Source organism: Panthera uncia, assembly GCF_023721935.1.
Source record: "Panthera uncia isolate 11264 chromosome B3 unlocalized genomic scaffold, Puncia_PCG_1.0 HiC_scaffold_1, whole genome shotgun sequence".
NCBI lineage: Eukaryota > Metazoa > Chordata > Mammalia > Carnivora > Felidae > Panthera > Panthera uncia.
In genome coordinates this window covers 12,380,783-12,393,492 of record NW_026057582.1, presented here as the reverse complement: position 1 = coordinate 12,393,492, position 12,710 = coordinate 12,380,783, and the positions used below count along the sequence as shown (strand labels likewise).

General features: G+C 49.1%; 1 protein-coding gene across 1 annotated transcript in view; it reads left to right on the top strand.

Moving 5' to 3' along the window:
- DGLUCY (D-glutamate cyclase) overlaps positions 1 to 12,710 on the top strand; it is a 40,721-nt gene that overhangs the window by 25,485 nt on the left and 2,526 nt on the right. Inside the window, 4 exon segments of the mRNA XM_049612315.1 lie at positions 4,063 to 4,211; positions 7,790 to 7,798; positions 7,801 to 7,908; positions 8,657 to 8,808. Of these exon segments, the coding sequence (XP_049468272.1) occupies positions 4,063 to 4,211; positions 7,790 to 7,798; positions 7,801 to 7,908; positions 8,657 to 8,808 (418 nt within the window).

The following is a 12,710-nucleotide window of genomic DNA, read 5'->3' as shown; positions in this document are numbered from 1 at the left end:
AGTGTGAGTGGGGGAGGGGCAGAGACAGAGGGAGACACAGAATCCGAAGCAGGTTCCAGGCTCTGAACTGTCAGCATAGAGCATGACGCGGGTCTCGAACTCACAAACTGTGAGATCATGACCTGAGCCAAAGTCAGACGCTTAACTGACTGAGCCACCCAGGTGCCCCCAAGTATGTGTATTTTTTTTTACTGTGTGTTATGATCAAACATTTTGAAAAATACATTTTTATTGTAGGTAGGGATGAATTTCAGATCTTATAATTTTTAATACCGTGTTCTGCAAACGTTTTTGACAAAAGTAATACATAATACATTTTGCATTGCAAAACGGTACACACGCATGCACACACAACTAGAACAGAAGATTCAAAAAACAGTATTTTCTGACATTTTCTATTCCAGTCTGTTCTATTCTGTTCTTCGGTGTTCTATTTTACTTTTCTGGAAATGCTGACGTGGCCTAATTTATTTCACAACCCACTAATGAGTGTCCCATTAGAACTTAAAAACACTGACTTAATAGGCCTGGAGGGCATAGCTTTACTGCACGTCACAGCAGAATTTGGTGATCATAATGACAACCCTGAGTCACCAATGAAAAGTTCAATCATGGAGCTGATATGCTACTTAAAGCTGCAAGAACATGTATGGTTCATATTAGAGATGTTTCTATTCTGCAAACAGTTGGCATATAAACAAAGCTCCGGATCTCCGGGGAGAAGCTGGAACATTCTCTTTTTTTTTTTTTTTTTTTTCAACGTTCTTTATTTATTTTTGGGACAGAGAGAGACAGAGCATGAACGGGGGAGGGGCAGAGAGAGAGGGAGACACAGAATCGGAAACAGGCTCCAGGCTCCGAGCCATCAGCCCAGAGCCTGACGCGGGGCCCGAACTCACAGACCGCGAGATCGTGACCTGGCTGAAGTCGGACGCTTAACCGACTGCGCCACCCAGGCGCCCCATGGAACATTCTCTTGTGTGGCATCCCCGATGGCAGTTAACACAGGTGCTGCTCTGTTTGCTGAGCGGAGAGAGGTGGAGAGAGGGTTCTGCTCTCTTTGGAGAAGATGCATTAACTCTTTCCAGGGAACAGGCTTCCCAGGAGTGGATTATTTCCCACTGTAGCTAAATGGACCCTGCAGGCCTAGAAAAAAAAAAAAAAATCAATCCACCTTCACGAGGTATATAACTGAATTCTCCTGGGGGGAAGATCCAGAAATGGTGTTCTCCCTGCAGAACAGAGAATGTATTAATCTCAATTGGAGGTCTTGTAAACAGCTTTTTCAACAACATTGATACAGATCTAGAGGAAATTCAAGGTCAAAGCTCTTTCCTCCTGGGGCGCCTGGGTGGCTTAGTCAGTTAAGCGTCCGACCCTTGGTATCAACTCCAGTCATGATGTCACAGTTCGTGGGTTTGAGCCCTGCATCAGGCTCCACACTGACAGCGCAGAGACCTCTTGGGATTCTCTGTCTCCCTCTCTCTCTCTCTCTGCCCTTTCCTGCTCACTCTCTCTGCCTCTCTCTCAAAATAAATAAATAAACTTAAAAAAAAAAAAAAAAAGCTCCTTCCTTTTGTTGATTCTGCTTCTCAGTGGTTGCTTTTTTCTGCCGTGGACATGTAGCCTCAGGATTACATTCCAAAACCCGCCCGGTGGCCTATTCATCCAGGCATATATGATGTCACCACATTATGCACAACCAGAGGGCACAGACTAGGCATAAAGATTTTGTTTTTTAAAAACATGTACAGGGGCATCTGGGTGGCTCAGTCGGTTAAGCGTCCAACTTCAGCTCAGGTCATGATCTTGCAGACTGTGAGTTCAAGCCCCACATCGGGCTCTGTGCTGACAGCTCAGAGCCTGGAGCCTGCTTCAGATTCTGTGTCTCCCTCTCTCTGTCCTTTCCCTGCTCTCTCTGTCTCTGTCTCTGTCTCTCAAAAATAAATAAACATAAAAAAATTTTTTTAATAAAATAGAATAAATAAAAACATGTACAGAAAAAGCATTCAGAGCTTAGTGGTTTTTTTTACTGTAGTAAAATATACATAACATAAATGTTTCCACTTTAACCATTTTAAGTGTGCAGTTCAGTGGCATTAAGGTGTATTCGCATTGTCGTGTGTCCATCTCCAGGACCTTTTCATCTCCCAAACGGCAATGCTGTCCCCATTAAACAGTGACTTTCCATCCCCCACCCCGACCCCAGCCCCTGACCCCAACCCTTCTACTTCCTGTCTCTATGAATCAACTGCTCTAGTACCTCATAAAGGTGAGATCCTACAGTATTCGTTCTTCTGTGATTGGCTGATTTCGGTCGGCAAATTATCCACAAGTTTCATCCATGTTGTAGCACGTGTTAGAATTTCCGTCCTTTTTGAGGACGCACCTCTTTTGGTTCTTGGCTCGTCTGTCGGTGGGCACTGGGCTGCTTCTACCGTTCGCTTGGTGGGAACACCACTGTCGTGAGCAAGGATGTGCAATATCTCTTGGAGACCCCGCTGTCCGTTCTTTTGTGGAATTTCTGGTTCACGTGGTGATTCTATTTTATGTGCTTTGAGCGACAGCCACACAGTTTCCCATAGCAAAGATTTTTAAAATTTTTTAACGTCTACTTATTTTTGAGAGAGGGAGAGAGACAGAGCATGAGCGGCGGAGGGGCGGAGAGAGAGGAAGACACAGAATCCCGAGCAGGCTCCAGACTCTGAGCTGTCAGCACAGAGCCCGATGTGGGCTCGAACTCACAGACGGCTAGATCATGACCCGAGCTGAAGTCAACGCTTAACCACCTAGCTACCCGTAGCAAAGATTTTAAAGAACTCCATCATGGGAGGGTTTGCAGAGATAAAGAAGTGTGATTTTCATGTTTTTAAATTGGATAATCAAGACAGTATTTTCCTGAGGTGGGTGGGGGATAGGCTATATGGCGGTGGGCATTAAGGAGGACACTTGTGATGAGCACTGGGCACTGTAGATCAGTGATGAGTCACTGAATTCTACTCCTGAAACCAATATTGCACTGTCTGTTAACTAATTAGAATTTAAATAAAAACTTAAAAATAGTGGAGAAAAAAGATAATATTCCTCCTAATAGTGATAACATCCACAACTACTACCACTTACCGTGCACTGAGTGGGTGCAGGGCCCTCTGCTAAGCACCTCTTGTGCATTTTCTCCACTATATTGTTGAAGCCTCTTTCAAACCCAGGGAAGTAGATATTGCAGGCACAGTGTCCAAAAATGAGGCCGAGGGAGTCTGCTTTCAGCCCTGTATGAGACAGGTCCCCTTGTCAGGTCATCCGAGGTAGCAAATGTGGGTCAGAGAGGTTAAGCACTTGGCCAAGGTCAGGAGCAGGAGGGTCTGGACTCAGAGCCTACACCGTCTGATTCCATAGCCCACAAGCTTACCGCTGTTCCCTGTGCCTCTTATCTAATCTCCGTCTTGTATTAGATTCATTCGTCTTCCATTTCAACTCTTTTTTAAGTCTGTTTGTGTTCGTAAACCGAACAAGAACCTAGAAGAAGCCAGAAGTGGGCCAGGAGCGGCCAATGCTCCAACCCCTGGGTGCTGGTGCCCACTGGCTAGAGATGGGGCAGGGCATCAGCAGTGTCAAACACGTGACCCTGACCATTGGCCTTCTCAATCTCACAGCCTCTGACTCTAATGAACCGCTAGAGATTCTGATGAGATTTTTAGTGATCTGATCGAGGGGCACCTGGGTGGCTCAGTCAGTTAAGCATCTGACTCTTGGTTTCGGCTCAGGTCATGATCTCACGGTTCCTGATTTCCAGGCCCGAGTCTGGCTCTATGCTGACAGTGCAGAGCCTGCTTGGGATTTTCTCTCTCTGCCCCTCCCTCCTCTCAAAATAAACAAATAAACTTTAAAAAAAATGATCTGATCAACTAGCCCCCAGCACAGGCCGTGGCACACATAAATGTTGAGTCAAATTCTGTAGGAATGAAGGAATCAAAGAGAGCACAAGGGTCCTTCACACAAACACATGACCCAACAAGTCAGCCACACCCTCCATAAAGCCCCTATGCCCTTGCTTCCTGGCAGATTCGACCATCTGGTGGCAATTGAGCGCACAGGAAGGGCCGCCAATGGTAATTGCTATAATGCGAGGAAGATGAGCATCAGGCACTGGGTTGACCCCACTGATGATCTTTTCCTGGCAGCACAGAAGATTCCTGGAATCTCAGCTGCTGGTAAGCCGGGAGCACAGAGAATTCAACAAGAGCGTGTCTGCACTAAATGCCTTTTTAGTTGACTATTGAACAGGTGACATGAAGGAGTTCTATGGGGTCCATAGTTTTTCTACTCCAGAGATGTTCTTTGTTTATTGTGATCTGTGTAGACAATAACAACATTATCACTTAGAAATCCAACATTCCCACAGCAAGGTAGGAAAATGATGCTTTAGCATATTCTATTCCCCCAACTCTAAAATATTAAAACTAATAGTAAAATTGGGGCACCTGGCTGGCTCAGTCAGTTAAGCATCCGACCCTGGGTTTCGGCTCAGACCATGATCTATGGTTTTGTGGGTTAGAGCCCCGTGTCAGGCTGTGTGTGGCAGTGTGGAGCCTGCTTGGGATTCTCTGTCTCCTTCTCTCTCTGTCCCCTCCCCCACTCACACTGTCTCTTTCTTTCTCAAAATAAATAAACTTAAAAAAAACTAATAGTAAAATAATAATAATAATAAAATCAAGGCATAACATATTCTTTTAGTCATGCAGGACCAATGCACCATGTATATACTGTGCTTCATCTTATAAGAGCTTTAGTTTTGAAATATATCTTGAATATACGATTAGTGTAATATTCCGATTGCTAATAATATAATGTGATCATTTGTGTTTGTACAGAACTTCATCGCTTTCAAAGAGGTTTCACATCCATATATTGTTGAAGCCTCTTTAAAACCCTGGGAAGTAGGTAAGATAGAGTGTCCAAAAATGAGGCCTAGGGAGGTTCCTCATGGTCGCTGAGCCCATTAGTGTTGCTGGTAGAATTAGGAGTCCAGACTCCCAGGACCCCTCCAAACATGCTTTTCATGGAATCACGTTGCTTTAACTGAATTTCTGAAAGGCTTGCTGTAACTCCCAGAGCAGTGTTCTTCCCCTGGGAGTAGGTGTAGACCCTGGGGTAATTAAGGCAAGTTTCTCTGTTCTGTGTTTATTTGTTCTCTTCATTCAAACACTTCAGAGTGTTTCCCAGACTCATTAGTCTCCTTTGGCTTTTGAGGTTGGATGAGACAATGAAAGTCTTCCTGGCTGGGTAGAAAATTTCTGCAAATCGCCTGGTCTTTCCCAGAAGAGGCCGTGGGTGTGGTGCCCACAGCACAGTTGGCTTGGGCTTCCTGTCTCTCGAGGCTGGCCAGGCGAGGGACCTGAGGGCTGGAGGAAGGCGTGCCCAGGGCGGGGAGGGAAGGGGTCTCCAAGTCCAAAGGGGCAATCAGGGTCTGAAGGAGCTGCTCTTCCCCTGATGAATGGACCCCTAATCTTTGCTCATCCCCCCAAGATCCCAGAGGACGCAGGTAGAGCTCGCTGTTTGTGCCTTCCAGTTGCCCCTTTTTTGTGGGCCCTTGGACCCCTCTCTTACCCAAAGGATCCCAACCTTCTCCTGTGATTTCCCCCAGCACCCCCTTCTCAGCAGGACCACCCCTGGTCTTTTCTCCCCTCTGCTCCATCAACACCCTGTTTTCCTCAGTTTCCACCGGTAGCTACCTTGTCATGGACGTACTACCGACCACCCAGGACCTAGGTGCCATCCCTCTTGGAGATTCTGGGAATGCCATCGAGTGAGGAAAACAAGGACTCACCTGAGGAGCAAACAAGATAAAATTCATAAAATGCAAAAGAGCAGAGACAGAAATAGACAAAATACCAATGCTGGGGTTGTTATTATTTCCCTTCCTTCAGTAGCCCGTCGTGGACCCAGAAAATTTTTCAGAGAGAAATCCTCAGGGTGTGGACCTAAGGCATCTGGCCATTCACAACAGTCTGATTCTTTGGGCTGCGTCCAGGTCTCTGGCGCTCGAGGTGGGGTAGCTCTGGTCCCTGTCCACCATCTCACAGTGAATGCTAGCCTCTGGTGGAATGCTTCCACGCATCCCAGGCCTTTCTAGAAACAGACACAAAAAGAGCCATGCAACCTTTCTGCAGGCTTGCATGGCCTGGCCCTCTGCCCTTGAGGCCCTTGGACAAGTGCTTTGGGTAAGCGGTTATCTTAAGGCAGCCACAACCCTCTCCTGGAGGCAGATTCAGCTGACCTCTGGCCTACAGAATCCTCCAGAAATACCTGGACACAGGACCAAATGGTGTTCCTCTAGCACCACCACCTCAGATGGGTAGGCTGCAGAGTTGGTTATAACTTTTTTTTGTTTTTTTTTTTGGAGAGAGAGAGACAGACAGACAGAGCAGAGCAGAGGAGGGGCAGAGAGAGAGACACAAAAGCTGATTCAGGCTTCAGGCTCCAAGCCGTGAGCACAGAGCCCAACGAGGGGCTCGAACTCGTGGACCGTGAGATCATGGCCTAAGCTGAAGTCAGTCGCATAACTGACTGAGCCACCCAGGTGCCCCTGGTTAGATTTTTTTGCATCCTGTTCCTGTGAGGGTAGTGCGGTCTGGTAATTATTTTTAGCCAGTTCACCTATCTTCAACACCATTCCTGTCACAGAAGAATTAAATCATTTCTGATATTGATTTATTCTAACATATTTGCGATAGCATTTATTGTGCTAATTTACAAACCCTCTGGTGCTGCTTATCAGATCGCCTTTAGGCCGTGGTCTCTTTCCAGTGCTAACCAACCACCCCTGTGGTATGTGTTCCTCATTAGGCTACTCCACAAGCAGCCAGGCACCCTTCTGGTGTAGATTAACTGACACACATATATTTCATACTCTTTTTTTTTTTTTTAATGTTTATTTTTTTTCAAGAGAGAGACAGAGCATGAGTGGGTGAGGGGCAGAGAGAGAGGGAGACACAGAATCTGAAGCAGGCTCCAGGCTCTGAGCTCTCAGCACAGAGCCTGATGTGGGGCTCAAACTCACGAACTGTGAGATCATGACCGGAGCCGAAGTTGGACACCCAACCGACTGAGCCACCCAGGCTCAGTCTTTAATTTACATTAAATTACAGAATTGACCTTTACAATCTGTATCAGCTCCCCAGCACATGGATGGGTTTCAGGGCCTTCCTTGAAGCCCCTCTGTAAGCAGGAGTCACTCAAAAGTTGAGGAACCACAGCTGTGTCTCCCTCGGGCTTGGTAACATCAGTATAGGGGTTATTCCATCTGTGACTAGAGAGCATGACTCAGTAGGGCACTGGCCACATTCTGGTGAGTTCCAAACTTCAACTCACTTTTTTAAAAAAACTTTGTATGTTTTATTTATTTTTGAGAGAGAGAGCACTAGTGAGGGAGGGGCAGGGAGAGAGGGAGACATAGAATCTGAAGCAGGGGCTCCAGGCTCTGAGCCCTCAGCCCAGGGACCAACACAGGGCTTGAACCCATGAACTGTGGGATCATGACCTGAGCCGAAGTTGGGCACTTAACCAGGTGAGCCACCCAGGCGCCCCTCAACTCAATTTTAACTAAAGAAGTTCCTAGAAGATCTGAAGAAGTACATCTCCTAGTTGTCTGAAAATGTACCCAGAAGCAACCCTTTTCCCTAACCTGAGGCAACAAAACACATGTGGGGGGGGGACCGTCCTGCCCCACAACGAGCCCCCATTTTGCCCAATCCTATACACCCACTGACTTGGTTCCCCTTGCCTTCAGGGGTCGGTGATGGGGCAATCAGCTTGGGAAGGGCAAAGTCAAGGAAGCTGTGAAAAGACACATACGAAATGGGGATGGGATTGCCTGTGATGTGGAGGCTGACTTTGCTGTCATCACTGGTGAGTATTCACATGGCGGGCCAGTCAGGCCCAGGTCTGCGCTGGGGCCCAAGAATCTGTGTTTCTAACAAGTTCCCAGGATCTCCTGGTGCCACTGGTCTTTTTTTTTTTTTTTTTTTTTTTTAATGTTTATTTATTTTTGAGAGAGACAGAGTGTGAGTGGGGGAGGGGCAGACAGAGAGGGAGACACAGAATCTGAAGCAGGCTCCAGGCTCTGAACTGTCCGTGTTGCAGAATTTTTTTTACCTCAATACCCGGGGTTTGTTGTCTCACTGCTTTGAAGAATGAAGATGTGGACACAAAATGAGCATCAGGCAACAGTTTATTACACTATAAGATTACTCTTACTTACAAAGTAAGAGTAATAGGAAAGTCCTCTTTACCGAGAGGGAGCATTCAAAAGTGAATGCCCCAACTATAGACAAGGGTCTTTATTTTATAGGGTTTTGGTCAGCCCCTTCCCTTCCCTCTTGTTTCTTCTCAGGTCCTACCCTTATTGACTGGATAACTCTAGATGCTGGGTGGTCCATTCCTGATTGGCTTGTTTCCATTTTATGAGGGGTGGTCTATGGCCATACCGTTCCTTGTGGGTCATGGGTTTTATGGTCACCGAAGTTGGACACTCAACCGACTGAGCCACCCACACCCCCCTTGGGGCCACTCTTTGAGATGAGTTCTGCTGCTTAGAGGCAGGGTGATGGACCCCATAAGCTTTCCAATTCTATGATAGAATCTTTTTCTGTTCTAGGTGTTTCTAACTGGGGAGGCTGTGCCTTGGCCTGTGTGCTGTACATCCTCAACTCATGTGAGGTCCACAGACATTACCTAAGGGAGGCAGTTGGACCCTCCAGAGCACCTGGGGAGCAGGACTGGGCTCAGGCCCTTCCATCCGTTGCTAAAGTAACACACCCCGGCTGGCCACTCCCTGCAGGAGAGGTAGGCATGCTCCAGGCTTTCAGCCCAGGGCCAGGACCACTGCTGCCTGTTAACAGCCAGAGGCAGAGCCTGCCTATGTAGGGGAGCAAAATTTGCCACCACAAAATGTGGCTCTTGGGCATGTGGATTATTTTAGGATGATTGTTTTTTGAAAACAGAAGGACTCAATGACTCTGCCCTTCTCTCTTGGGGCCTCAGTTCCCACGGCCCTACCCACTCACCCCAATCGCAGACTCAAACCCACCTCTTCATCCCCTGCTCCTCCTTGAGCCTGAAGCACCTTCTGGGAGAATTTTCCAGAATAATTTGGATCATGGGAAATTGGAGCCAAAGCCCTGACTTGATGTCTAAATCCCAGGCCTGAAGGGACTTGCCCGTGAGCAGCAGCTTCACCTGGGGGCAGGCGGGAAGCTGAGAGGGCCACAAAGCCTGAGAAACAGTGGAGGGAGCTGGGGTGTTTGGCCTGGAGGGGAGAAGACTGGGGGGCATGGATGGCTCACACCTGAATGGCTTCCTGGAGGAGGGAGACAGACAACGCCCTCAACCCCCTGAGAGACAGAAGCAGGCCAAAAGGCAGAGGTCACGAAAGCAGATTCTGGTTCACTGTAAGGAAGACCTTGCCCTCTGCAGAGCTGCGCAGCCCTGCAAGGAGGAAGCCTCTGACGTGGGCCGATGGAGGAGGGGTTCCCGTGCAAGGGCAGGCTGGGCCGCTGACCCCGCAGCCACTCCTAACCAGTCCAGAAGCAGTCTCGTGCAACTGAAGGCCTCACTTTCCTAGCCTGGCCTCCCAAAGGTATGGATCGCTAAATGCAAGACCAGGAACCAGGTCTTTTGTGTCTGCTTTCCCAGCAACCAGCAGAGGGAACATAGTGATAAATTCTTGTAGAACGAACGAATAAACGAACGGGCAGGCCGATGCAGTGCTTTGTTAGGGCAGCAGGTCCCCAAATCTAGAGGCATCTGAATCACCTCAGGGCATCGTAAACCACAGGGTGCAAAGCCTACCCCAGGGTACCTGACTCCAGAGATCTGAGTTGAGCCGAAGTGGCATCTCTGACATGTTCTGGGTGACCACACTCTGAGACCCTGGGTTAGAGGGTTGGTCTGGGGAGAAGCGAAGGCAATCCCAAGGCAGGAAGGTTCCTGAGCCTCGAGCCTGGACATAGCAGCTCAGGTGGGGCGAGTGGTTGTGATGAGTCCCCAGGCAGCCAGGGGCTGAGGCCCAGAGCCCCTCACTTTGGAGAAGCATATGCATCCAGAGCCCTGTCTCTACCTCTGTGTCTCTTTCTCCCTCCTGCCACCCCGTTTCTCTCCAACACCTCCCTGGGTTGATGTTGTCCCCACTTTACACATGAGGGAGCTGGGATTCCAACAAGGGAGGTGGCTTGCCCAACTCACCCAGCTAAGAGATGACCTTGGACCTGAGCCTGGGTCTTTCTGACTCCATTCTGTTTCCGTGGCTCAGAAGTTTCCTGGTTCCTGCTAATGCCAAGGTGCCATGTGGGGTTGGGGGCACTAGAGCAGCTTGAAGTGACATTTTCAGGGGAAACGATCTGCCCCATAGGGGCCCACAGGGCTTTCTGTGTTTTCTTTGCACTTCCTGGATCTGAACTGGAAAAAAACACTCAGGGGGGCTGCCTGACACATGATTCCTGATTCACACAGGCACAAAAGAATGAACCCAGCCAAACAAATTCACACAGACCAAATGCTTACCCTCTGGGGATGGAAAATTCTTTTAGTTTCCACCCAGTCCTTCATAAATACATTAATAATGTATCACTCTTGTAAGGAAAATAAGAGGAAACGTTTTCAAAGCAAAAGTACAAACTCGTGTGTGTTGAGCCCCTCCTCTGGGCCAGGCCAGTTCTGCTCTGAGAGGCAATGGGGTCAGACCCAGGCCCTGGGTAGGGACCTCGGGATCTCCCTGGTGTCAGGTGTGGGGACTCATGGAACGATAGAAGTGTGCAGGGCAAGCTGCTGTGGGGACAGAGAGCAGGCACTCAGCTCCCTCAGGGGGCTCAAGAAAGGCTGCCTGGAGGAGGTGGTGCTGAGCTAGGTCTTAAAGGATGAGTGGGATATAAGTAGGCAGGTAAGAAAGGGTGGGGATGCTCTTCCAGGCAGAGGACCCACATAAGCCAAGGTGCAGGCACACGAAGCAGTGCAGTGTGCAGGGGGAGTAACTGGGATCGTCATGCTAGAGTTCTGTAGGTGGCTCCATGGATGTCCCTGACTCATCGAGAGGTGTGGGCAGAGCTGTGGCCTGAGCAGGTGGTGCAGCTTGATTAGCAGGATGAGGAATGTCCCCCATCTCTGCTCTGTGAGTTGCTTGTAAGCAGGGCCTCCCATATTCAGGGACGGTTCTTAGGGGTCCCCTTGTAACTGTAGCAGGTGTGGGCACCAGGCTGAGGAGCCCAGGGAAGGTAGCCACCACCATCTAAGGCACACCCTGCCTGCTCCAGCCCTTGGCTGTGCCTGAGAGTTTTATCTGAGGGCACTAAATGGCTGGAGAGCATTCCCCACACCTTGTCGAGGGCTAAGAGCTGATTGATGACACCTTACAGGGACTAAGGATGGATGGATGGATAGATGGATGGATGGATGCATGGCTGGCTGGCTGGATGCCTGGATGGATGGATGGATGGATGGATGGATAGATGGATGCCTGGATGGATGGATGGATGCCGGGATGGCTGGCTGGCTGGATGGATGGATGGATGCCTGGATGGATGGATGGATGGATGGATGGATGCCTGGATGGATGCCTGGATGGATGCCTGGATGGATGGATGGATGGATGGATGGATGCCTGGATGGATGGATGGATAGATGGATGCCTGGATGGATGGATGGATGGATGGATGGATTTCTGGTTGGATGGCTGGATTGCTGGCTGTCTGGCCAGATGGATGGATGGATGGATGGATGATACAGACAAGCAGGAACATGACTTCATCCTGGGCTCCTTTTCTCTTCCAGTACCTTCATCCCACTCTACTTTTCTTTCTAACTTTTAAAAATTGAGTTACATAGAAGAAAGAAGTGCATACACCTTGCATGTACAGCAGATGAATTTTTACATACATATACATCCATGCAGCCACTGCCAAGATCATGATACAGAACAGTTCTAACTTCCTAGGAGGCCCCTTTCTTCCACCCCACTTTGAACAGCAACATCACCTACCCATGACACCACCCTACCACGCACCCTGTGTGAACCAACAGTGACCACCCACACACTCAGCCACTAAGCCCCAGAAGGCATCCTAGGGCCTCTTTCCCTGTTCACAATGAACTAGGCCCCAAGCCCTGGCCTTCTTGTCTCACTTCAGTCCTCTGTCCCTCCTCTCATGCCACACTGTCTCAGCCTGGATTGGTGTCACAGCCTCCAGGTGCTCTGCCTCCAGGTCAAGTCTCCTGTCTTCTGTCACCTCCTCCATGTGGTGGCATCTCCTTGAAGATGGTGTGGTCATTCAGTGATTCCTGGAAATTTTCAGGCAGTCTCCACTGGCCCAGCTGTTCCTTGTGGCTCTTGGTAGAGGCCGAGTGCCAACCAGTTCCAAAGCTGCTGTCTAATCACATGCACCCTGACACCCCAAGCCTCTCCCTGGGACCCAGAAGGATGGGAATGGTGCCAGTGGGCAGTGTGCTAAGAGGCAATGCCCATCCCCCCTCCAGGGACCCAGGAGCACTCCCCCAGAAAGAGAGGATATGATCCAATGGAGAGAGAAATGGAAGAATAAAGCCCAAACAAAGGGCAGGAAATGCCATTCTAGGCTGGGTAGTCCCTGGGAAGGGGCTGGTGGACAAAGAGATGCCTGGAAATGCCCGTGGGTGTCCCTCCCAACTTGGCACCCAGGGCA